Source organism: Chiloscyllium plagiosum, unplaced genomic scaffold, assembly GCF_037043375.1.
Source record: "Chiloscyllium plagiosum isolate Xiang-an unplaced genomic scaffold, Cpla_swu_hap1 HiC_scaffold_28, whole genome shotgun sequence".
Taxonomy (NCBI): Eukaryota; Metazoa; Chordata; class Chondrichthyes; order Orectolobiformes; family Hemiscylliidae; genus Chiloscyllium; species Chiloscyllium plagiosum.
In genome coordinates, this window is record NW_028270166.1 from 16,573,979 (window position 1) to 16,600,084 (window position 26,106).

Below are 26,106 nucleotides of genomic sequence, written 5' to 3' on the forward strand. Positions count from 1 at the left end.
AAATCATCCAACATATTTCCTATTGTTGAACCGAATGAGATTAAGTAGTCTGTCCCCTTGTCAACTGGTCATAAGTACCAATATAATTGATAACTTTCTCTCAGTTGCTATCCACAATACCTCTTTATAAACTTAATTATTGCAATTTGTTACAGAAACATTTATACTTTCTTTAATTAAGATTCAAATTACAATGGGGAGCAAAGGAGAAAGATATGATGGATTGTGGCCTGTCAACCACCTTTCATCACTGTATGAATAACTATGGCATGGCGGTTGTGCAGTTAACAGCTTAGATTGAAGTGTTTGTGCTACTGACTTACAATCAGAAAATTAGTAATACAGAATAATAACATAAAATGGCTCCTTATGCAGGGTGCCAATTTAGCATTATTATGTGGAGCAATATTTCACCAAATTTAATTTTACTTCCAAGAAGACTAAAGAACTAATATGTTTAATCAGAATAGCACATGAAAACACTGTAGGCCATAAATTACACTGTGCAAGACTTAATGTGGGTCTTTAAAATTAGTCTCTCTGATATCTGAGCAGAAACATTAAACTATTTAAAATACTTATGAACTAAACACCTTTTTATGTCTACAATAAAACACAGAATTGCGGATGCTGGAAATCTGAAACAAAAATAAAAATTGCTGGAAAAACTCAGCTGGTTTAGCACTGTTCGTGGAGAGAAAGCAGAGTTAACTTTGCAGGTCCAGTTGTGAAGATAGGTCACTGGACACAAATGTTAACTCTGGCAGTTGGTATGAAATCCATGTAATAAAGTGTTTACACCTCAAAATGGTTTTGCAGCTGTTGACTAGATGCCATTTAAATGACTTTGCACCACAATCAGTGCACAGCTTTCATCAACACAAAGCCAAAACTAATCCACATTTACTTGTTTAAAAATTGCCTTAAAAATATAAGAACATAAGAAAAGGAATCTACCATTCAAATTCCTAAGTATACACAACTCCTGAGCAGCCTAATTCAATTATCAGTTAACAAAAAATACCCTATTAAGTACTGTTGGAAAGAATAGTACAGCCGTGATTTAAATAATGCAGCAATCATTTTGCCCACAAGAAACATAAAAATTATGACCAGATAAAACCTCTTTCAATTATGTTGATTAGGCAATATATATTAGTCAAGATGAATCTTCCCACTTTTCTTCAAAATAGTGCATGGTATCTTTTAATACACACCTGGGAAGGAAGATATCTCAGCCAAAAGATGATGCTTACAACATGGTCACACACCCTTTGAACTGCATTGAAGTAGAGGGGGAAACATTCATAGCATTTAGGGAGCACTTAGATGTTCATAGCATGCCAAGGCATACAAGGCTCTGGGTAAATTTCTGGAAAATGGGATTAGAAAAGTTAGGTGCTTGTTTTTGACTGGTGTGGATGTGATGGGCCAAAGTGTCTTTTTCTGTGACTTAAGTTTGAAAAAACACAGAGAAATACTAAATCTATATCCAATATGTCATGAAGGTTAGCTTAATATCAAATAATGACGCTAATCCACTTTCTAGAAACCCAAACTGACTAAAAATGCAGACTAAAAGTGAACTAACTATGCAGCTACAAGGCTACCCAATTTGCATTACTGTACATTCCACATTCTAACAATATTAAGATGGAGACAGCATGTTTACAAAAATCTATCAAAGACAATGACATTGATTGAGCATAAATGAATCCTAATTCCTGTTCCAATAGCACAACATACAAATACTCAACTGGGTGAGCCAAATCCTTAAACTTCTTGAATAATGGGACCCCGGCTAAAAGGGAAATTTCCAGGAACTGGTCTAATTAAATAATAATAAATAACCATGTTTGACTTATTAGCCAGCTGGAGGGGGCAGTCACATCAGAAGCAAACATTTTATATACTTTAAGCCATAGAGTCATGGAGACTTACAACACAGAAAAGGACTCTTTGACCCATCACATCCACACTGGTCTAAAGAACAGGGAGTGAATTCCAGATTCCTATTCCCTCTGGATGGAAAAGACTTTCCTCAGATCCCCTCTAAACCTTCTGCTCCCTATTTTAAATCTATGCCTCCTGGTCATTGATCCCTCTATCATGGGCAAATGTTTCTTTCCTTTCTACCCTATCTATGTCCCTCATAATTTTGTACATCTCAATTACATCCCCTCTCAATTCCCCCTGTTCTAAGGAAAACTACCCCAGTCTGTCCAATCTATCTTCATAATTGAAACTCAACTGTGCTGGTAAATCTCTTCTGTGACTTCTTCAATGCTATCAGATCCCTTCTATAATGTGGGTTCCAGAACTTGCACACAACATGCTGTGGCCTAACTAATATTTTATATAGTTCCAAGATACATTTTTCTTAGAAGAAAGAGGACAGCAAGTTGAGAGAGATCTTTCCGGTCTTTCTCTCCCCATCGAGATTGCAAGCTTATGAGCCTATCTACTATTGTTTGACAATCTATTTATCTATATAGAGCTCAAGGTTTAAAACCAGAATTCAATCTCATTCGTACATCTCCAGAACAACAGATAAATCACCCATCTGCAGTTTTTAACTGCATTGATACAGAAAGCAGAAAACTACTGAAAGAACACGGCAAGCCCACTGATCTGCTGAAAGCGAGCTAAGTCACTAAATTACAGACTGGGTATTCCTTTTAATGTTCACAGACTCTAATTTAACCAAATTATTCATGCCACTTTGTAATCTTTTATTTTACTTAGATCAGTTAAAGTATCATAAATTTAACCACTTTCTTTGTTAAACTCAAGAAAATCTATCCAATTGGCTCCTTAAGATCACAGTGCATAAACAGTCACTCAGTAAGTTGGCAAATTTGTCCTTTTCCAAAATCAAAAATAACTGATGCAGACAAATGAGGAGAAGGAAAAGGGGGAGCCATTCAACCCCCTTATCACCTGACCATATCAATTATGTGCAATGACGATCAGTTCTACAACATTACAATTTATACAATGAAAGTAAACATATAACTTTACTATATGAACAGATGAAAGAATTATTGAGAAATATTTCAAGTGGGACAATGCTGCTCCTTTAACAAGGCTATACTGTCCTTGGCTTTTTTCTCAGAGAGGTCATAAAAGCAGTGATTCCTAAAGGTCTGGCTTGAATGGGTTTTAGGGTCAATTTGATTATAGCCAACAGATACTGCCTGAAGCAAAAGGCTTTCAAGTTAAAAAAAAACACGTACAATGAAAGGGGAATGGCCAGTTCTCCCAGCTCAGCTTTTCTCTCGTTTGATTTGGTTTTAGTAAGCAGAGTTGTGAAGCTGCTGGACCCAAAGAAGCAGGTCCTTGCTGATCCTCCCTCTCTCTGATATCTCTCCTGTAAGACCCTGTGTTTGAGCTTACCTTTTGTGCAAAGGGGTTTTTAAGGGGATTGTTGCAAGCATTTGGAACAGCATCGTTAAGTTGTGATAATCTGTTGGGTTTTTGGATAGGCTAAGTTATTCTTTTTTCTTTTTTTTGTCTTTCATTTGGTAATCTTGTAAATAAACTTTGTTTTGCTTAAAACTAAGTGGTCTGACCAGCTGCATCACTCCTGGAATATCCATGTTACACCTGTTTAAAACAACGAGCAAAGTTAGTGTCTGGGCTACTTTCTTAAAATGTTTTGACGGGTCTGGCCTGGTCCATAACACAAGCTCGTGCTGAAGACATGAATATCAACTTTGTACTTGTCAGTTTAAGAGGAACACTTTCAGATCAACACAAAGCTCTACATTTTAATATGGATCTATTAATTTCACTTTTGAAAAGTATTCCCGCCGAATGACAATAGACTTCAGGATCACCAAGGATCATATGTGAAATTGAAAGTAATACAAAACACATCCTTGCAAACTAGGTAACTATAAAACTTGATATCCAATCATTGTTGCTCATTTTCTATCACTGACCAAGCCAGTTTTCATCTCCGTTGTTGATCAATGCTGTTTAGGGAGTGGGACTTTTTATAATGAAAATATTATCTGTCTGAATTAATGAGTCAAACAAATGTTAGTTATAGATTTCATAAGATTTGTTTTTTTTCAGAATTGCTAAAAGTTGGAATCACAGGAACTAAGTTATTGAGTCACTTGGCTCAGTTCTCAACTCTTAGTCAGGCATTCAACTCTCATTCCAATTCTTCAACACATAACTTAGATTGCATTTCAGTAGAATATGCAAGATCTATAGAATAATGGAAAACAATTAAACTTTCATATTAATACTTTCATATTAATACGTAGCTACTATACCCAGCATCCAGGGACCAGGATGTATCAGTGCATAGGTTAAAGGTGAGAGGAGAAAAATTTAAAAGGGACCTAAGGGCAACATTTTCACACAAAGGGTGGTGCGTGTATGGAATGAGCTGCCAGAGGAAGTAGTGGAGGCTGGTACAATTACAACATTTAAAAGGAATTTAGATGGGTACATGAACAGGAACGGTTTAGAGGGATGGGGGCCAAGTGCTGGCAAATGGGACTAGATTAATTTAGGATATCTGTTTGGCATGGACGATTTGGACCGAAGGGTCTGTTTCCGTGCTGTACATCTCTATGATTCTACTACTGCATTGACAACACTGTTGTCCATTGGATGAGAAATTAATTCAAAATTTCACCTATTTGTTCAGGTTGTGGTTGATGACCCCATTGTATTATCCTTCCGTATGTTCTTTGCTGAACCATAAAGTAAAAAAATGAACAATTTATTAGATGACTCATTTAATTAATGTTTACATTAATTGAACAATTTCAAGTTATCATTATGTGCGAAGTGCTTTAAGAGGTTTAAGTTTGTTAAGGAGCAATCAAATGCAAATTATATTCTAACTTTTTCTGTAAGGAAAGATTTGTTATAATATATTGTAATGGATGGGGATGGTTGATTCAGTACTGTTTTAGATCAATCAAATACATAGAATAATCTTGATCTAGCCCTATGATCATTGATGCACCAGAATTTCCATATTTTATTAATTCCTCTTCTGTTTCTTATCACTGAAATTAAAGTTTCCTTTATTTAGTGAACATTACACAATTTTTGAAATAGGAACTTTGGAAGTCCTTACACAGTTTAAATAATAGGGATGAAGTTAATCTTTACTGGTAGCATAGCACAGAAAATTATTAAGCTGTTTTAATCTTCCACCACTTTCCCTTTAATTTCCAACTAAAGATCCACTAGAGTGTAAAAGAAAATGTTAAGTCATTATCACTCATGTTTTGTTACCACTGACCAATGTATTCTAAAGTCTTCACAATGTAAAGAACAATCTAAGCTGGAAACATAGGTGTTCAAAGATAAATTACAAGATAGAGGAAAGCTAATGACTTAAATGACTGTATTCACATAACTGTATCAGGAAAATTATACGTTACTTTGCCACTAGAGTAACCCACACCATGATCTAGACTCTGGCCCAAATTGTGGAGTGTATGGTTGAAGTTAGAGTATCACAACACTCAATTTGACAATACATAGAGTTCTCTAAGTATCTGTGACTTAAATATATTGATGAGAGAGGTATGTTTGTTATTACTGTCTAAATGCTTAAACCATTAATGCTGGAAAAGTAGAATCTGTACAAGCATGTTAACTGAATTGAAGTTTGAGCCAGGCAGTGCAAACAGGATACTGTTTATATAAAATCTGAACTGCTGCTGCCTGTCTCAGACCAGTAAATACTCAAATATATCTGAATTCAAAGTAGACTTAAAATAAAACTACACCTTTGTTGTATGGTAAATCCAATGCTACAAAGTATAAATACAATCTAGAGCACTCTTTTTTAAAGTGAGAGAACATATGCCAAAAATAATCAATGCATAAAACAAAGTACTACAAACTATTAATTATTAGGCTAATAATTAGAAGCCATGCAAAATATTCTGAATTGGAAACCATTATAGTCTACCAGAATAAGCTTTATGCAATCAATTTAAATTTTGAAATTTTTTAAGATCTTTAGGAAAAAAGGCATCAGAGGTTCTGTAACAAAATATTTTGGCGTTTATTATTAACATTGTTTCTGCAGCATGCTTTGGTAGCAAGACATGCTGTTGTATGATTTTAGTTGGCTGTCATTTTACAACATACATTCCAGAGTAATTTTGTTCTTAAAGGTATATTGTCAATACTGTTAAGTTCCTGTTTGAATTAGAGCATCTACTGAAAAATGCAATCTTATCTCTGAGCTTGCAAGAAATTCCCCACCCTTTACAGTTTCATTAATGAGGAGGCGGGTCTCAACTATGACTTTTCAAAGCCATTGAATAGGACTGAGTTAGGAATACAGACAGAGAAGGAAGTGCAGCAGTTATCTAAAGACACTGGTATTTCCCAGTCTACACCAGTTAAGCAAATATCACCCCTCCGGAAACCTGAGAAACTGCTTCATTGACCACCATACCTGATTTCAGGGTGGAAGAGAAAAAGGAGTTCATCATGGGAGACCTCGAAAGCCCCCCTAAAAGTAAGATTGCCTTGTTTTGCTTTCTAAGCTGAACTTGCTGTGCTCAAAAATGATTTTAATAAATGAATTTATCTAGACGAGCACAGGGAAACATATTATACTTTACATAGTTTGACTGACACAAGTATCTTTACTTCTTCAGCTGTAGTCTTTAAATAAGTTCTTATTATGAGAAAGTGCACAGGTTATTTAATAATGTCTTCACATTGGTAAAATATGACTAACATCAATTTGTTTTAGAAGCATTTTTTTGTATATTAATACATTTCATGATACTGAGAGTTGTTAAATGTCTGTTTACTTTATCACTGGGCTGTGTCATTATATATACATAATATATAGGAACCTTGAGGAATCTACTCAAAAAGGACAATGCAAAAAAGGTATGTTTCACAAATAACATGGCTCTGCGAAAGATATATTGTACTAATTTACTGTTTGGCACCATTCATGCTAGAAGTTTAACTTTGGATTGCATGGAGCAGAGGGCATTAATTATTTACTGTGCAAAGTGGCAAGTATAAATATTTGTTACTTTATATCAGTATACAATGTGTCTTTGTTCTTCTACATGTTTGGTATTTGTTTTGATTTTTACATTTTTATAAACATCTTAAAAATTCTGATGTAGAAATCTATGTTAATATGGTTTTGTGTACAGCCTACACCAACCTTAATTTGTGTGTGTATGGTATACATATAAGATTTAGTGTGTATATTGATCAATGCTTTACTATCCTAACATTTTCACCTTTTCATTCTCCATTTTCTGTCAAATGTTCTGCCAAACCCCGAATGAATGGAAAAAATTCTAACTTAACTTCTCAGATACCTGCTGATATTTAATTCAGTTTTCACCAGTTCAAAATTTCCCAAATAAAGCTTAGGATGTAAACTACACACCACTATATTAAAATTAAAATGTAATTTTATGACTGTTAAGGTAGAGAGTGCACATTTTAGTCAAATGTATATTAACCTTACATGCTATTTGAACATATACTGTTTAAATGATTCCATCTGATGTTGGTTTTGCATTAATTAAACCATCTTTTCTCTTCTTGAATTACTGATAATTTCAGAATTTTGTCGACGTTTCTGTTGTATGGTTTAGAAGTTAAGCTGCTTTAATCGCAGGATATAAACAATAACTTAAGATTCCTTGTGGGCAGAAAATCATCTCAGCATTTTAAAAAGGGATGAAATGTTTATGCTCGGAAGGTGAAATGGGGTGAACACAGATATCAAGTTTGGGACTGAAGCCGAAACTCAAAGTCAATGAGCACATTTTCTTTTCATTTTTTAAGCATAAGTATTGTGTCAAAATTTAGATTAATACTGACTGAGTGCAGCATGCAAGAATCTAAGTGTATGTTAGCAAGAAAGATGGAATTAAAGGAGAATAGGCATATTCCAAACAGTACGAAATATAAATATAGTTCCTGACAACTGAAGTATTTTCCTCACAGGCATCCTCCTATTTGCAATCTAGTTAGGTTCTTACTGAGTGGGAGAAAATGAACCTTTTATTACATTTGGTTTTGGACTCAGTAGATAAGCACTGCACAATAATCTGTTCAAGAGTGGTGACAATCAGGAAACTTGACAGATACTTTTGATGCATAGTGATATTCTTTGTATGTATTTTTTACTCATCTTTGTTGGATAATTGGCGTAGTATGGTTACTTCACATATTGTATCTGAAAGAGTGCCTCAATTTAATTAGATGAAGCACAGTTTGAATTAGAATGTTATGTTTCAAATCCCACTCAAGAGACTTGAGCACATAATAGAGGTTAATATTTTAAAGCAGGAATTAATGAGTACTGTAGGACAGTCAGAGGTGCCATCATTTGGATGAGACATTAAACCAAGATCCCCTCTGTCTCTTCATATGGATGCAACAGAGTCTGTGGCACTAACCTAAAACAAGTGCAGGAGATTTTACCTTGTGTTCTGGCCAATATTTATCCCTTAGTGAAATCAGTATAAAACCAATTACCATTTATAATTGTTTGTTGTTTGTTCAATCCTGCTGAGAGCAATTGATTGTCTACATTTTCCCATTGTGGAAGACAGTTCAAATAATAATTAATTGGCTGTAACCGCATTAAGAGTCGAAAAGCGTGATACTGCAAAAGCAAAGCAGGTCAGGTAGCATCCGAGGAGCAGGTGAATCAACGTTTCAGTCATAATCTCTTCAGCAGGACATTAAGGCATCCTGTGGTCATGTAAGGTGCTTTATAAATGTAAGAGTTTAAAAATGTTTAGTTTTTTAACACTTGGATGTCATGAATAGCTTTCAATATAATGCTCACTATTGGTGTACCAAGATTTACAGTGTCATAATTGCCAAAATCTGATGTTTTTACATAGGTTATTCAATATTTGTACTAGTATGATGTAAAATATGAATAATTTACATACATTAATTGCAACAAAGTATATGCTTAGGTACTCTGAAGGGATAATATTACCAAACTGCACAAATGTAACTCAAAAGATATTACTTACTGTCAAAACCAACATATTAATGATAGTCCATGGTATTGCAAAAATAAAACTTCCAATTTACGGTAAACAACAGGGGGAGAGGATGCTTTTTATGATTTGGAAAGAGAAAGAAAAGAGTTTGATACAGTGATTCAATTTCAACATTCTTACAACTTTTGTAAATCACTTGATTGAATGGGTATATGAATAGGAAGGGTTCGGAGGGATAAGGGCCGGGTGCTGGCAGGTGGGACTAGATTGGGTTGGGATATCTGGTCAGCATGGACGGGTTGGACCGAAGGGTCTGTTTCCATGCTGTACATCTCTATAACTCTATAATAATTCATTGCCAGATAGCTATCTGTCTGGTTTAAGATAGAGGTTTGGCGAATGGGTCATGGGCAGCAATTTGAGATCATACATATCTTTATAATTGATGCTGACTGGATATCTTATGAGTAAAGATGCTACAGAGAGTATTGTGCCTTATGTAAAGAGATTTCTCATATCAGGATGCTGTGAATGGCATACTGGATTATTATGACAGTTAATGTGGACGAACTGTGATGGAAGTGAAATTGCCGTTCCACAGGTAAAACATCAGGATCACAGAATAACTTCCTCAATAATAACATCTTGGACTCATTCGTTCTGAAAGATTTGATAACCTGCTATCATGGCAACTATCTCAAAAGATTGTAGTGAAGTTTCCTACACAGCTCTCTTGAACCCATTCCATATTTTGATACATTCTAAATATAGAAGAATTGTGCAACAGAATAACACATTAATTACCAATTGCCTCATTATGTCTATTTGGTCCTCTCCAAGATCAATATCACTAGTTCAATTTTTCTTCCTTTTATTCAAAGCCTGCATATTGTTAATGTACCGGTGCTTACCAAATAGCCTTTTTACAGCCATAGGTGAACCTATCTCCATTACACTCTCAAACAATATATTCCAGATCTTAACCACGTTCTGCACAAATAAGTGTTTATTCGTGTCATTATTTATTCTTTTATCAATCACCTTAAATCAACATCCTTTGGATCTCGGTCCTAAGTAAATTATTTCTCCCATTCCATCTTTCTAGCTTCCTCATGATTTTGAACACCTCTATCGAATTTTCTCTCCACTTCTTCTTTTCTGAGGAAATCAACACCAACTCCTCCAACTATCTTCACAAAAACTTACGTTAGTTCTGAACTTTCTTTTTACTAGTTTGATTTCATGTGCCATATCACTGTCAGAATTTAGAAATTGGCAATTTTTCCAGATTGCTTTCCCAAATGTTTGCTATCTTGTATACAGTTATCTCTCAGTTGCTATCTTTCAAATCTGAGAAATTGAAGCTTCACCACATTTTTCCCATAACATAGGCATCTGACAGAAGTAACCAAACTTACTGTTCCCTGAATTGTCTCCATTGTGCCAAGGTGACCAGAACTAAAGATAATCCTTAAAGTATTATCTGACCAGAACATCACACAGTTTGACCTTGACTTCCCCAGACTTACATTCTATTGTTGTTATTTTTTGCACTACCATGATCAGAATACTTTGAGTATCTCAACAATGTTGATTGCTTTCTATTTATTCTTCGGAACTTCATCATTCATGTGGTATATGCTACCTATATTTTCTTGGAAATTTGTGTTTAATCTCTTTACTTCCATATTTTGGAACTATTTTTTCATAGTTCCTGAGTTTTCTCTTCACATCTAATCATCTGTGAATCAGGCCAATTTGCCTAGAGGGCAAATTTTCCCAGCCTCTGAATGAAATTGGCAACGATGAGTCAGATGGGAAAATATGCAGAGTTCAAAAAAATGCAATTCTAGAAAAAAGGTCCACGTTGCAACTAAGTTTTGAATGGTGAAATGAGAATCTTGATAGTGAACAGTCAGAGGGCAATTTGCATATAGCAAACTATTAGTACCTAATCTCACAAAGTGCCAGCAGCTTACCGGCAAACACATTGAATGTATTTCAAGCAAATGACCATGCATCAAAGTCTAAAGGGAGTAGACCTCAGTCACACACACAGTAAATCAAGGAAATCATTTAATATCATTCCAGGGGTTAGGAAACAATCAGTTGACTGCTTCAGGTGTCCAGGATAGGGGAATCCAAACCTCTGCAGTCTGGGAGTGGGCCATGATCAGTCCTCCAGATCCAGTTCAACCAGTGCGTATTTCATGGTAGGTCAATTAGGGAGTTGTACAAGGGTCAGTGGGATGCCACTAATTCAATATTGCACATCATTGCCCTGATTCAAACATATGTGTCTTCAGCCTTTTGGCACATATTCAAAATGGGTTTGTACAAATGGCAGCAATAATGAGGATTACTCCTGCTGCCCCCAAATTCCACAGCAGCCAGAAAGACAGTACGCATATAGGATGGTATAGATACAAACACAATTTGGTTGTAATGACTGCTGAATAGTTGCATTACTGAGGAACTTCTTTATTTCTTACATTGCTCATTGGAACTGTCCTCAATGGATCCAGCACAGAAGCTGTAGTAGTCCCTGTGGCTGCTGCACTAAAGACCACTACATGAATAGATGTGAAACTGATGCTTTTGCAAATCCAACACCAGCATCAACCTTCAGCGGATGTGGAGCTCGAAGCCATGAGTGCATTTATGATGCAGCAAACAAACAGGAAAACCACAGTTACTTGTCTTCCATTGAAAGCCATGCAGATGACAGGTAGTGGCGCTATACCCTGTCCAAGGTAGTCAGAATGCCATGTCATGTTTTCCAGCATACCTGCAATAAAAACACCACCTTCTGCTGGAGTCAAGAAGGGACGTTGGAGTATTCCCACCACAATAGATTTTCATGAAGATTAAGTGTGACTTTGTACCAGTACTGTCTGGACAGAGGATGTTGCTTGATTCTCACAATCTCTACTCCAAACAACTGGATGATGCAGTAAGGCAGTGAGTTGGACAATGGGAATCCAAGAGAGTCACAGTATCATGAGGATGTTCTTCAAACAGAACAACACCTTCAGCATCTGACAATGCAAAGCAATGCAGACAGGGCCCCTTTGTGAACCTCATTAAATAAAACCGCATTGCATGAAATAATCTTTCACTGACTGTGATGCTGCTGAGGTCAGCATTCCCTGTTTAATCTCAACTGCAACCGCAGCTTAATGCTTTGATCTTTCTATGTGGTTAATACTGTTTAATAAGAATAAAGGTTACAAATGGATGGGAGCCTTCACGACATGCTCCATCATTCAGTCATGACAAAGTTTCATGCAGTATAATTAGCATTGAAAAGTATAACTGTTGCTCAGATAGAGTTAAAATATAGTGTATCAATAAGGATGACTATCCTCTCTACCTTCATTCTTACACTTGCAGCCAGGATTACATTCGCTGTCATAGCTGATGATAAAAAGTTAAAATATATTTACAAATGTGTAAATGTACATATGATTAAATGTCACCAATGAACCCTCATGAAGTCGTCTTCCTTTCTGTCCCACAACATCTAGGTCAGTCTCAGTGCCTGCGACTGAGGTGGAAGGAGCCTGTCTTTTAACTGGAGTCTGTAAACTTTAGAGCTTTGAGTGGGCATCTCTGGAGGCATTTGCAACTTCAGGGCCCAGACATGCTGAGTGTTTCCTACCCAAATGCTTCATCCTCCTTGCTTAAACTCCCACAGGGTTGAGGATGGCAGAATAGGTGAAGATGGAGGGTCCAGGTACCTCTGGAGTGTCCTAAGAGGACCAATTACAGACTGTCCATTCGCAATGCTGTTTATTCAACTCAGGCTGATCATAGTGACCACAATGTCCCTCACACTGACAGATAACTATATCATCTGTATTGACTATCCAGCATTCCACCATATTGACTACCCTTTATACCGTGCATATGTATTCTAATCATCTACACTGATTGCAAACTGTATCATCAACTATGCTCCCACCATGTCATCCACATAGAGAGTTTATCATGTCAATATAATCTTTCCATTTGTTTCAGTCTGATTATTTTTAATACCATTCATATTACGAAGAGAAAAGAGTAGTTCTAGCCCAGCTGCAATATTGCAATCTAGTATGACATACCACTAAGTTTCTGAAGTACTGATGCTTTCCTGCCTTTTGTGTAAATTATCAAATTGAAACTCGGGTGGGTATATAAATGACTTGAAGAAGAACAAAAATATTTGCAAAGTATGACTAACATTTATCCCTCAAATACCAAGGCTGATTAATTAGTTATTTATCTCACTGTCGTTCATAGGAGTTGCTACAATAAAGTGTGCTGCCATATTTGTCCAGACAACAATAGCAGCTATATGTCAAAACTAATTAACTTTCTGAGATTAATCCTTACTACAAAAAGATTTTTCTTTCCTTCCATGCCACTCACAGCTTCTTAACACATCCATACTGACTGTCCAGAACATACTCACTCCATACATGCCATAGACTCCCTACAGTGTGGAAACAGGCCATTTGGCCCAACAAGTGCACACCGACCCTCCGAAGAATATCCCATCCAAACCCATTCCCCAACCCTATAACTCTACATTTTCCATGACTAATGTACCTAACGTACACATCCCTGAACAACATGGGCAATTTAGCATGGCCAATTCACCTAACCTGTAGATCTTTGGACCATGGGAGGAAACCAGAGAACCTGGAGGAAATGGGGAGAATGTGCAAACTCCACACAATCACTGGAGGCTGGAATCGAGCCAGGTCCCTGGTGCTTTGAGGCAGCAGTGCTAACCACTGAGCCACCGTGCCACCTGCTTTTGACACTTTTGTGGTTTGATTTAATCAAGGTGATCTGAAGAATGATTGCATTATAATAATTTTTACTATGTTGTATTGCAGGGGAAGACACAACATCTGTATGTTTTGGCTGCAGTAAACATATTACTGACCCATATATTCTAAGAGTCTATCCCAATTTGGAGTGGCATGCAGCCTGTCTCAAGTGTGTTGAGTGCAACCAATATCTCAATGAAACCTGCACCTGCTTCTTTAGAGAAGGAAAGACTTACTGCAAGACTGACTATTTCAAGTGAGCAATCACATCCATCATTTTCTTGTTATTATTCAAATTTTAATTGAATATAGTGAACACTCCACGGTAACGCACATGAGAAATCAAGATCACTGTCTTCAGATGAAATGTTGTTATTCATGCTGTTCTGTTTTTATAATGCATAGAATGTTTATGTGTAATTTCTTTCTTGTTTTCATTTTCTCTATGTATTTTCCCTTTCATTTTATTTCAATCAGTTTTCTCAAATGGTCCTAAAGATAATGAAAAGCTGAAGATTTATTTCTAGGCCTTGGTCATTTATATTCTGAATGTTGTTCTTTGTGCAACAGTGGACACAAATTGGCCCTCTAATTTTCCGCAAATAGCCAGCTGTTATTCACATATGATGACACGTTTAAGACTGAAAAATGATTGATGAAATGGAAGCTCAAGGGTACTCTTTACAATCTGACTCCACCTCATCACTGGGCAGAATTTCAGTCAGATCTCTTTACTATCCTGATAGCTGCAAGAAATGACCACTGTCCCACCAAGCAGACACATACTGCAATCTGATGATGACCACCCGTAACAGGAAATGAGTAAAATATACAGATATAGATTAATTGCTGGCATTATCTCATTACAAAGAACAAAGAAAATTTACAGCCCAGGAACAGGCCCTTCGGCCCTCTAAACCTGAGCCAATCCAAATGTACTGTCTAAACCTGTTGGTCAATTCCTAAGCATCTCTAACCCTCTGCCCCCCACCTACTAATGCACCTGTCCAGACGCATCTTAAATGAATCTACCATGCCTGCCTGTACCACTTCTGCTAGCGACACGCTCCAGACGCCCACCACCCTCTGTTTGAAGTACTTGCCGCGTGTATCCCCCTTAAACTTTTCACCTCTCACCTCGAAAGCATGACCTCTCGTTATTAAATCCTTCACCCTGGGAAAAAGCTTGTCTCTGTCCACTCTGTCTATACCCTTCATGATTTTGTAAACCTCAATCAGGTCCCCCCTCAATCACCTTTTTTCTAATGAAAATAAACCTAACCTACTCAACCTCTCTTCATAGCTAGCACCTTCCATACCAGGAACATTCGGCAACATCCTCATAAACCTTCTCTGCACCCTCTCCAAAGCGTCCACATCCTTTTGGTAATGTAGCGACCAGAACTGTACACAGTATTCTATATGCGGCCGAACCAATGTCCTGTACAATTTTAACATGACTTGCCAGCTCTTATACTCAACACCCCGTCCAATGAAGGCAAGCATACCATATGCCTTTTTGACCACTCTATTCACCTGTGCAGCAACCTTCAGGGTACAATGGACCTGCACTCCCAGATTTCTCTGCCCATCAACTTTTCCCACGGCTCTTCCATTCATTGTATAATTCACTCTAGAATTAATCTTGCCTAAATGCATCACCTCACATTTGTCTGGATTGAAATCCATCTGTCACTTTTCCGGCCAACTCTCCAGTCTATCTATATCCTCCTGTATTCTTTGACAGTCCCTTATGCTTTCTGCTACTCCACCAATCTTTGTCTCATCTGTAAATTTGCTGATCATACCAACAGTGCCCTCTTCCAGATCATTTATATATATCACAAACAACAGTGGCCCCAGCACTGGTCCCTTTGGAACACCACTGGTCACCTTTCTCCATTTCAAGAAACTCCCTTCAGCTACTACTCTCTGTCTCCTGTTGCTCAACAAGTTCTTTATCCACCTAGATAGAACACCCTGCACACCATGTGACTTCACTTTTTCCATTAGTCTACCATGGGGAATCTTATTAAACGTCTTACTAAAGTCCATGTATATGACATCAACAGCCCTTCCTTCATCTATCAACTTGGTCACTTGGTCAAAGAACTCTATTAAGTTGGTAAGGCACGATCTCCCCCGCACAAAACCATGTTGTCTATCACTGATAAGCCCATTCTTTTCTAAATATAAATAGATCCTATCCCTCAGTACCCTCTCCAACAACTTTCCCACCACCGATGTCAGGCTCACTGGTCTGTAGTTACCTGGAATATCCCTACTACCCTTCTTGTACAGGGGGTCAACATGAGCAACCTTCCAGTCCTCCTGCACCTCACCTAAGGATGCCACGAAGATATCTGTCAGGGTCCCAGCTATTTCCTCTCTCGCCTCCCTCAGCAACCTGGGACAGATCCCATCTGTTCCTGGGGGTTTATCCACCTTAATAACCTCTAGCGTACATAACACATCTTCCCTACTTATGCCGACGTGATCCAGACTAATCAAACTTCTATCTCTAATCTCAAGATTCATGTCCCTCTCCTCAGTGAACACTGATGCAAAGTAATCATTCAGAAACTCACCCATTCTCTCCGGTTCGACATACAGCCTTCCTTCATTATCCTTTCGTGAACCAATCCTTTCTCTAGTTATCCACTTGCTTCGTATATAAGAATAAAATACTTTGGGATTCTCCTTAATTCTGTTTGCTAAAACTATTGCATGACCCCTTTTGCCCACTTGATTCCTTGTTTAAGATTGGTCCTGTTCTTCCTATATTTCTCCAGGGCCTGTTCTGTTCTTAGCTGCCTGGACCTTGTACGCTTCCCTTTTCCTCTTGGCTAGTCGTACAATTTCTCCTGTCATCCACGGTTCATGAATCTTGCCCTTCCTATCCTTTGCCTTCAATGGGACATACCTATCCTGCACTATCTTTGAAAGCCTCCCACATATGGACTTCCCTTCAAATAGTTGTGTCCAATCCACATTCCCAGCTCCTGCCTAATTTTGATATAATTGACCTTGGCCCAGTTTAGTACTTTTCCCTTCGGACCACTCTCATTTTTATCTACGAGTATTCTAAAACTTACAGAATTGTGGTCACTGTTCTCAAAGAAATCCCCCACTGCAACTTCCACCACCTGTCCTGGCTCGTTCCCCAGTACCAGGTCCAATATGGCCCCTTCCCTTGTCGGATTATTGACATACTCCTCTCTCAAACTCCCTTGGACGCTTCTTACAAATTCTACCCTATCCAGACCTCTGACGCTAAGTGTATCCCAGTCAATGTTGGGAAAATTAAAATCTCTCATCACCACTACACTCTTGCCTCTACATCTTTCCATAATCTGTTTACCTATTTGTTCTTCTACCTCACGCTCAATGTTGGGAGGCCTGTAATACAATGTAACTGCACCTTTCTTATTTCTCAGCTCCACCCATCATGCCTCACTGCCCATGACTTCCATAGTGTGCTCCTTCAGCACAGCCGTGATATCATCCCTGATCAGCAATGCAACTCCACCACCCCCCCCCCCACTTTTTTGTCTTCCCTCCCTGTCCTGTCTGAAGTGTCTATATCCTGGAACATTTAGTTGCCGATCATTATGCCCTTCCTTCAACTAAGTCTCTGTGATTGCAATAATGTCATGCTCCCAATCACCAATCCAAGCCCTAAGTTCATCTGCCTTACACACTATACTCCTTGCATTAAAGTAGATGCATTTCAGGCCACCAGTTCTTTTGCGCTTATCCGCTCTCTGCCTACTCTTCCCTTTATTAATGCTATCTTCATGATTCTTACAGTCTCCACCTCGCTGCCTACTTCTATTCTCGTCTGGTTCCCATTCCCCTGCCACATTAGTTTAAAACCTCCCCAACAGCAAAAACTCCCCCAAGGACATTGGTTCTGGTCTGGTTCAGTTCTAGACTGTCCATTTTGTAATAGTTCTACCTTCCCCAGAACCAGTCCCAATGTCCAACAAATCTGAACCCCTCCCTCCTACACCATCTCTCAAGCCATGTGTTCATCCTGTCTATTATTTCATTTCTATGCTGGCTAGCACGTGACACTGGTAGTAATCCCAAGATCACTACTTTTGAGGTCCTCCCCTTTAACTTCTCCCCTAGCTCCCTGAATTCTTCTTTCAGGACCTCATCTCATTTTCTACTTATATCGTTGGTGCCTATGTGTACCAAGACAACTGGCTGTTCACCCTCCCCGATTAGAATGCTCTGCAGCCGATCGGTGACATCCCTGACCCAAGCACGTGGGAGGCAACATACCATCTGGGAGTCCCGTTTTCGGCCACAGAACCACCTATCACTCCCCTCACGATAGAATCCCTTATGACTATGGCCCTACGTGTCTTTTTCCCGCGCTTGTGAACAGCAGTGCCCGCCAAGGTGCCATGATCTTACCATCTGCTTTGCACAAGAAAATCAACTAGAATGTCTCTCATGCTAGCCTTTGCAGAATCTCTGTGTTTTTCTTCCAGATGCCACTGGAAAATGTTAATATTTGGGCTGCATCCTTTCTCCATCATATGTCAATGCAGAAAATACTTTCTAAGATGAAATTATATTTATATATTCTTTTTGATTTGGCTGGATAGGCAGCATGCAATTTATTAGGCTTTGCCAGACTGTCATAACAGACTGTTATATTCAAGATGTAGGTGCAATGGTCAATCTGGCAAATGGTTAGGAGTTCTGGGACAGGGAACAAAGTTTAGGGGTTCAGTCCATAGCTGGTTAGCCTCAACACTGCTCGATTACTGCAGCATCAATAAAGGACAGCTAATAATTCAACAACTGAAGGATCTAATGAACGTGATGTACAATTTAGGTGCAGGCTGCCAAAGTAATTAATTGCAGTTTACTGAATGTCACACAAATTTTACAGGTTGTATCTGTAATATCAGTAAGTATGAAAGTAAGCATGCAGATGCATCAGGCAGCGAAGAAGGCAAATAGTATGTTAGCCTTCATAGCAAGAGGACTTGAATACAGCAGCAGGGAAGTCTTGCTGCTGTTGCACAGGGCCTTGGTAAGCCCACACCTGGAGTATTATACAGATTTTGGGTCTCCTTATCTGTGGAAGAATGTTCTGTCTATGGAGGGAGTGCAACAAAGGTTTACCAGACTGATTCCTGGGATGGTAGGACTGATGCATGAAAAGAGATTGCGTTGGTTAGGTCTATATTCACTGTACTTTAGAAGAATGAGGTCTGAGTCTCAGAAACCTATAACATTCTAATATGACTAGATTGGGTAAATTCACGAAAGGTGGTCCAGATGAGCACAGAGTCCAGAACTAGGGGTTACAGTCAAAGGAAATGATGTTGGCCATTTAGGACTGAGATGAAGAGTAATCTTTTCACCCAGAGGGTGGTGAGTTTATGAAATTTTCTGTCACAGAAAACAGTTGAGGCCAAAACACTGAATATTTTTGAGAAGGAAATATATATGATTCTTTGGGTGAAAGGGAACAAAGGGTATGGGATTTAAGCAGGAACAGGGTACTGATTTAGAAGACCAGCTGTGATAATATTAAAAGGCTGAGCTCACATGGCCTACTCCTGTCTGTATAATCTATGTTTCTATGTTCTAGTAGCTCTATGTCTATTTAGCTCCTATTCTAAATATTATTATTATTAATAATAAAATTTATTCTACTCCTTAACTGCACCTACTCTTGCCTTGGTACAATACTGTGGATATCTCTGTCAGTGCCACATATCAGCTTAAAGTATGATATGGAGGTGCCGGTGTTGGACAGGGATGGACAAAGTTAAAAATCACACAACGCCAGGTTATAGTCCAACAGGTTCATTGGGAAGTACAAACTTTCGGAGTGCTGCACCTTCATCAAGTAGCTAGTGGGGCAGGATCATAGCACACAGAATTTATAGTAAAAGATCAAAGTATCATACAACTGATACATTGTATTGAACAAACCTAGATTGCTGTTAAGTCTTTAATCTCTTAGAATGGGGATGCAGAGTTCAGCCAAAGCAGTTATGGTTGAACCAGCATAATGATTATTTGTTGGTTTTTAAGCCATGAGAAACATCACAATCAAATCCAAGCCTGAGCTCAAGATAATATTGCCTTTACCCCTTCCCTGCTTCAGATTTACTAAACCCATTTGTATGGTTTGAAGCTCCATTGGACAGAGTTTGGAGGTGGGTTGGATTAGTCTAAGACAATATATTGGTTTTCAGGTTGGCACCAAATTAAAAGTCCCCAAAGAAACCTGCTCACATACATTTAACCACTTCTATGATGTGGAGATTCTTTTTCTGATGCCAGTTGGCCAACAAGTCAAAAGCATCTCCAAGCACCCAGCAGCAGTGCTGTCATTGAGCCAAGTGAGCAGCCAATCAGCTTGCAGTATTCTCACATACATGCTAAACTTTACAGATGTAGTGAATTAAATGTCTTGAATACACAGGAGACTATCATAAATCTTTTAAATACTGTTTAAAATGTATTGTTTACTATAAATAAGAAATTGACATTCAACAAATACATAATTGTTTTTTAAAGGGCTGGTGAGTTACTTTGCAATAATTCTACACTTACTGAGTTTCAAAACCCAGTTACACCTATTCAACAAAGTAACTGCTTTAAGAATTTTTTACAGTAAGATAAGAACATAAAACAGAGAGTACCCTTGTCACTTCAGTGACATCTATATGTTTGCAGTCAGGGGAGCTCGAAAGCATATCATCTTTGATATGTTCGAAAGCATATCAGCATATGTCAGGGTTCAAAACTTCTGGATTTCCTTGTCAACTGTACACGTACAGAATCCAGAGCCAAGGTTTTGTCAGGCTGTTGAGGGTCTGACCCACTGTTCGTAAAACGCGTGGGGAGCCTGTCAATTCCTTAGGAAGGACTAATGGAACTAAGTTCCCTTCAGGCATTTAATTGGACTTCACCTGACCTTCTCTCTGATAAAAGTCCCCAGTGATAGAAATACTCACCAACTGAGAGCTGCTGGCAAATCAGACACTGGCAGATTCTCAAGCAGAATGGGAGGTTGATGGTGGCACTGCATACACCCAGAGTCCATGGTCACAGGTGAACCCAAGGCCTTAGATGGATGAAGGTGTGAAGGGGTTCACATGTCAGGGGTCACAGGAGTGAGTGGAGTTGTGGGAAGTAATGGCAGGTAGGTGGTTTTCAGTGGACATGCTTTTGTGTGAAGCTGAATGCTTCAATTAAGCATATGGTGTTTAATACTGAGGAACAGAATCCCATTCTTCAGTTACAAGGTTGCTGGCAAACCCAAGGGTACATGAAACCCATGTGGCCTCCAATTAGTCCCTGAGCTGCCACTAAATTGTGGTGGGCTCAGGAATAATGAGAGTCAGTTGGTTTATTAATGAAGCTAATCAACATTCTAGTGGTGGTGACTGAAATCACCATACAGTCCTTTCCAGCCTCCATTTGAAGTTGGGAAGGCTTTCCCACCAAGTTGAGACTGATATGGGGTTCATCCTATGATTGAATGAGCCCTAGCTTTCACGGTTTCCTCTGCATGTACTGGATTCAATCCAGCCCCAGAAGTTTCAATCTGTTTCAGAGGACAAATAATGGCAAATGCAATATCACAGAGGAGAAAGTGAGGACTGCAGATGCTGGAGATCAGAGTTGAGACAGTGTTGCTGGAAAAGCACAGCAGGTCAGGCAGCAACCAAGGAGCAGGAGAATTGACAGGAATCACAATGAAGAGCTTATGCCCAAAATGTCGATTCTCCTGCCCCTCGGATGCTGCCTGACCTGCTGTGCTTTTCCAGCAACACACTCTTGAAATGCAACATCATGCCAGCCAAATTCAACCAAAGGTGCTTCAATAATTTCCTTCAGCCTGAAGTAATGCAGCTTTAAAGCTTTTTTCTGAGACGGAAACTACAAGGCAGCCTTATGCTCTTCTCATTTTTTCCCACTGTTCTTCAGAAAATTTTCTGTGAGGTGCACTCAGTGTCAAGCTGGATTGCTACCTTCAGATCTAGTTTTCCGAATTAGAGGCCTCATCTACCACCAACACTGTTTCCGTTGTGTAGCCTGCAATCGACGACTTCTACCTGGAGAAGAGTGCAGACTGCAATTTGATGGACCCTATTGCATTGAGGATGGCTGGCTTCCAGATCCCAGCTTGATTGAACAGGATCCTGTGAGAGCCGAACGAGATGATCGAAGCCTGTATCTATCAGGTCAGTTGATGTTTGTGCTCAGATTCCCTGAAGTAGAAAGAGGATAATGCTAAATAAAATGCAGACTTATCGGGTGCCTGGTCAAATTTGAGTTCAATGTTTGCCGTCTCATTTGTGTTATGTTTAGTGACAGAAACCGTCCCATAAAATGCACGAGTGCCTCTTTTATTGTGTTCCAATTCCACTGCATCTTTCAGCAGCATAACTGATTGTTCTTCAGATTGTAATAAGGCATTGGGTTACACTTGTACACTTCCCTCTGAAGGGGGCACTTGAGATGATCCTTTATTGCTGTGGCAAGAATACCAAGGCAAGGTTTATATGACAGCAGAAGTGTGATGACAGCAATGTAGCGTCAAGGGAATATCGGAGAGGTTTAGACAGGAAATGGAAATATGGTACCAATGTAACAGGAAATGGAAATATGGTACCAATGTAACCGGAAATGTTTTTCAAATGACTGGCGTTAATTTCATCTGAGTAACAAAGTTGAGCAACAAAATTACCACCACCCCCCACCCTTCCTCCCGACACATGTGCAGAGAGGCCAGAAGCTTTGACAGGCTTCAGAAAGTGTGCATGCTCTACTGATATGATATTCTGTGTGCAGTGACATCAGCACCAGTGCATGTCCAAACTGTCCCGCCATGGAATTGTGCATGTCGTTAGAAATCTGCCAGTTAATGATGTAAATGCACCTATGCCGTTAATCGCGTTCAAAGATCAGAGAGAATTGGTTTCTGGGAGTTCCAAATTTTCCCGGAAATTCCAAGTTGGTTGTTTACTTCTTTATCTTTACATATTCAAATGCAGAAAATATTTGAAGGGTAAATGAATGATCTGTCTTGTTATCTGGTTTTGATCATCTGGTTCCCTTATCTCTTTCAGTAGCATTTCTGCAGTGTACTTTTAGTTTAGCTAAATCTCTGGTATGCTGCTCTGCCTTTATCAATAGTCGGAGCTATAGTGATCTTTCCATTGTAATTTTTGTAAGTATTTGCCTTGATGAGGTTTGCCGTTGTTATTCCTCAACCGTGTTCGATTCTGAGCTTTATTTAACTTTTACCATGCAGCGTCATACTCCACATTTTGTGTTAATTTCTTCGAGTGGCCTTATCTGACATTCATCTCGGCTCATTGATCTATTCCTAGAGATATGCAGATATTTTTCACAGTGACAATCTCCCTTTGCCTGTTTTGTGGAACATTTTGTTTCTCATTAGAGAAAGTCAAGGCCTGTCCGCCAGCACTGCGAGCACCAACCCACTCAGATAAGATAACCCGTGTGCGGACGGTACTGAATGAGCAGCAGCTGCTCACATTACGGACCTGCTATGCTGCAAACCCCCGACCGGATGCACTCATGAAGCAACAGCTGATGGAGATGACAGGGCTCAGCTCAAGGGTTATCAGGGTCTGGTTTCAAAATAAACGGTGCAAAGACAAAAAGAAGAGCACAATGCCGAAGCACACGGACCAGTGTGACAGGAATAAAGCAGTAAGTCTTAATTTCTGTGTTCTCGCCTTACTCAGACATAGTTCCACCAATGAAAGTTATCTCATTACCTAACCTAAGTAGACATTTTTCAAGTGAGTCTTGTGTGTGTCAGATATTTGTTTTTGATCATAGTGGGCAACATAGCCAAGACCAGTCCTTTGTTTCTTGATAGCCACACATACACACTATCAGCACTGGTCCCTGATAGCAATCAGGAATGGAATTCCTGAGCAATTTCCCCTTCACTTACCTGAGTATTCCTGCCATTTCCTGAAGTATATTTCAACTTAACAGACCAGGGACCTAACTGGGTACTACAAATGGATGTTATTCACTCTATTGAAAGAATGAGCCATGGTGTGGATGAAGGGCATGAAGATTAGAGTCATAGAGATGTACAGCACAGAAACAGACCCTTTGGTCCAACCCGTCCATGCTGACCAGATATCCCAATCTAATCTAGTCCCACCTGCCAGCACCTGGCCTATATCCCTCCAAACCCTTCCTATTCATATACTCGTCCAAATGCCTCTTAAATGTTGCAATTGTACCAGCCTCCACCACTTCCTCTGGCAGTTTATTCCATACACGTACCATGTGAAAAAGTTGCCCCTTAGGTCTCTTTTATATCTTTCCCCTCTCACCCTAAACCTATGCCCCCTAGTTCTAGACTCCCTGACTCCAGGGAAAAGACTTTGCCTATTTATCCTATCCATGCCCCTCATAATTTTGTAAACTTCTGTAAGGTCATCCCTCAGCCTCTGACACTCCAAGGAAAACAGCCCCAGCCTGTTCAGTCTCCCCCTATAGTTCAAATCCTCCAACCCTGGCAACATCCTTGTAAATCTTTTCTGAACTCTTTCAAGTTTCACAACATCTTTCCAATAGGAAGGAGACCAGAATTGCATGCAATATTCCAACAGTGGCCTAACCAATGTCCTATACTGAAGGTTCAAATCTGGATGGGGTAGATAAAAGAAATAGGTTTTGGAGTATGTCAGTCATTAAAGCTGCACAACAGATTAGCAAGTCTATAACAAAAAAAGCAAATGAAGTATGAGGCTGAAGGAATAGAAATGAAAAGCATATAAAGTCCTGTTAGGGATATATGAAACCTTGGTTACACCACAATTAGAACATTGAATGCAATGCTGGTTGCTGTATTATAAAAAGGAAATTGAAGAAGATGCAAAGAAGAAATCCAAGGATGGGATCATGAATTTAATGGATATATGTATCAGGAAAGGATTGGCAGGCTGAAACCCTTCTCTTTTTAAAAATAGAAGGCTGAGAGGTGACCTGATAGAGGTCTTTAAAATTATCAGATGTTTTGGCAGAGAACAATGGCACAATGAGAGGCCATCAATAAGATAGTCATCAAGAAATCCAGTAAGAATAGGAATGAAAAGGAACTTCCTCATCCAAAAAGATGCTGAGGAGTGTATCACAAAAGTGAGCAATATTGATGGGGGTAAGTTAGTTCATTTGGCTGGACAGCTGGTTTACAGTGCACTATGACACTGACAGCAAACATTCCATTCTCAAACCAGTTGAGGTTACCATGAAGATCCTTCTAACCTTTTACCTGAGGCCTGATAACCCTCAGTTTAAATTCACCACCAGTTATGTCTCTTGAATGAGACAATAGCCCTTTGGTGACTTTATCCATAGATGGATTTAAGGGGAAATTAGACACGTGTGAGAGGAGGGAGCAGATGGTTACTATCATAGGGTTTAAATGAGAAAAGATGGAAGTAAGATTGAGTGGAGAATGGACTGGTTGAACCAAATAACTATTTCTGTACCATTCAACTATTAGTATTTTGAAAAGCTTTTCTTAGTGGTGACATTGCTCCATTTTATAAAATCATTTTTCTTTGAATAAATTTTTTAATTTGTTTTTCTTGTAAAATAACTACGCATATTACATAAATTACACTTTCCATTTCCTTTTCCTACTTGTCAACTCAATGGTCCAGAGGTTCTTAAAAGTAGTTAATTATTACATTGATTAGTGTTTCTGTGGAGACCAATAAGGCAAAGCTGAAATGTTTCTATCCATTGCAAATGAGACATCACCAACATTGTTTTCCCAAGAAAACCATACTGTTGTTTCTGATATTTTTTTTCAATAGGATATTCAGGGGTTAGTTGGAACTCTGATGATAGCTACCAGTCCATTACCACAGAAAGTCGATTTGCAGTGCAGCCCTGTTGAGGTGCAGAGATACTGGCCACCATGGGAAGACCTTAGTGACCTTACACTACAGGTAGGCACAATCACATGAAGGGTGCATTTCTACGTACGTATCTAACTGGGCAGTGCAAAATAAGACTCTTTGGCCATCACAGCTTAAATGGTTTAGGATTACTGAGGAAACCAGCTCAGCCAGGTCCTTCTCAGCCAAGGGAATTCCCTTCTCAGTCAATATGTGGGTTCGAGGGTTAAATTTGATTGAGTGAGCCAGTCAAATGAGAACCCCATTTTTGATTCCATTGTGCCACCAACTCCTACCCCATCCTCCCTCATGTACTTCTCTTGAATGGGATGGTCAGAGACTGTACTG

At 39.0% G+C, this 26,106-nt stretch overlaps 1 protein-coding gene across 1 annotated transcript in view; it reads left to right on the forward strand.

The window, feature by feature from the left end:
• LOC122565375 (insulin gene enhancer protein ISL-1-like) overlaps positions 1-24,799 on the forward strand; it is a 59,028-nt gene extending 34,229 nt beyond the window's left edge. Inside the window, exons 2-5 of the mRNA XM_087975841.1 lie at positions 13,880-14,069; positions 21,785-22,055; positions 23,276-23,539; positions 24,713-24,799. Of these exons, the coding sequence (XP_087831967.1) occupies positions 13,880-14,069; positions 21,785-22,055; positions 23,276-23,539; positions 24,713-24,799 (812 nt within the window). The remainder of the gene's footprint in view (positions 1-13,879; positions 14,070-21,784; positions 22,056-23,275; positions 23,540-24,712) is intronic.
• The last annotated feature ends 1,307 nt before the right edge of the window (positions 24,800-26,106 follow it).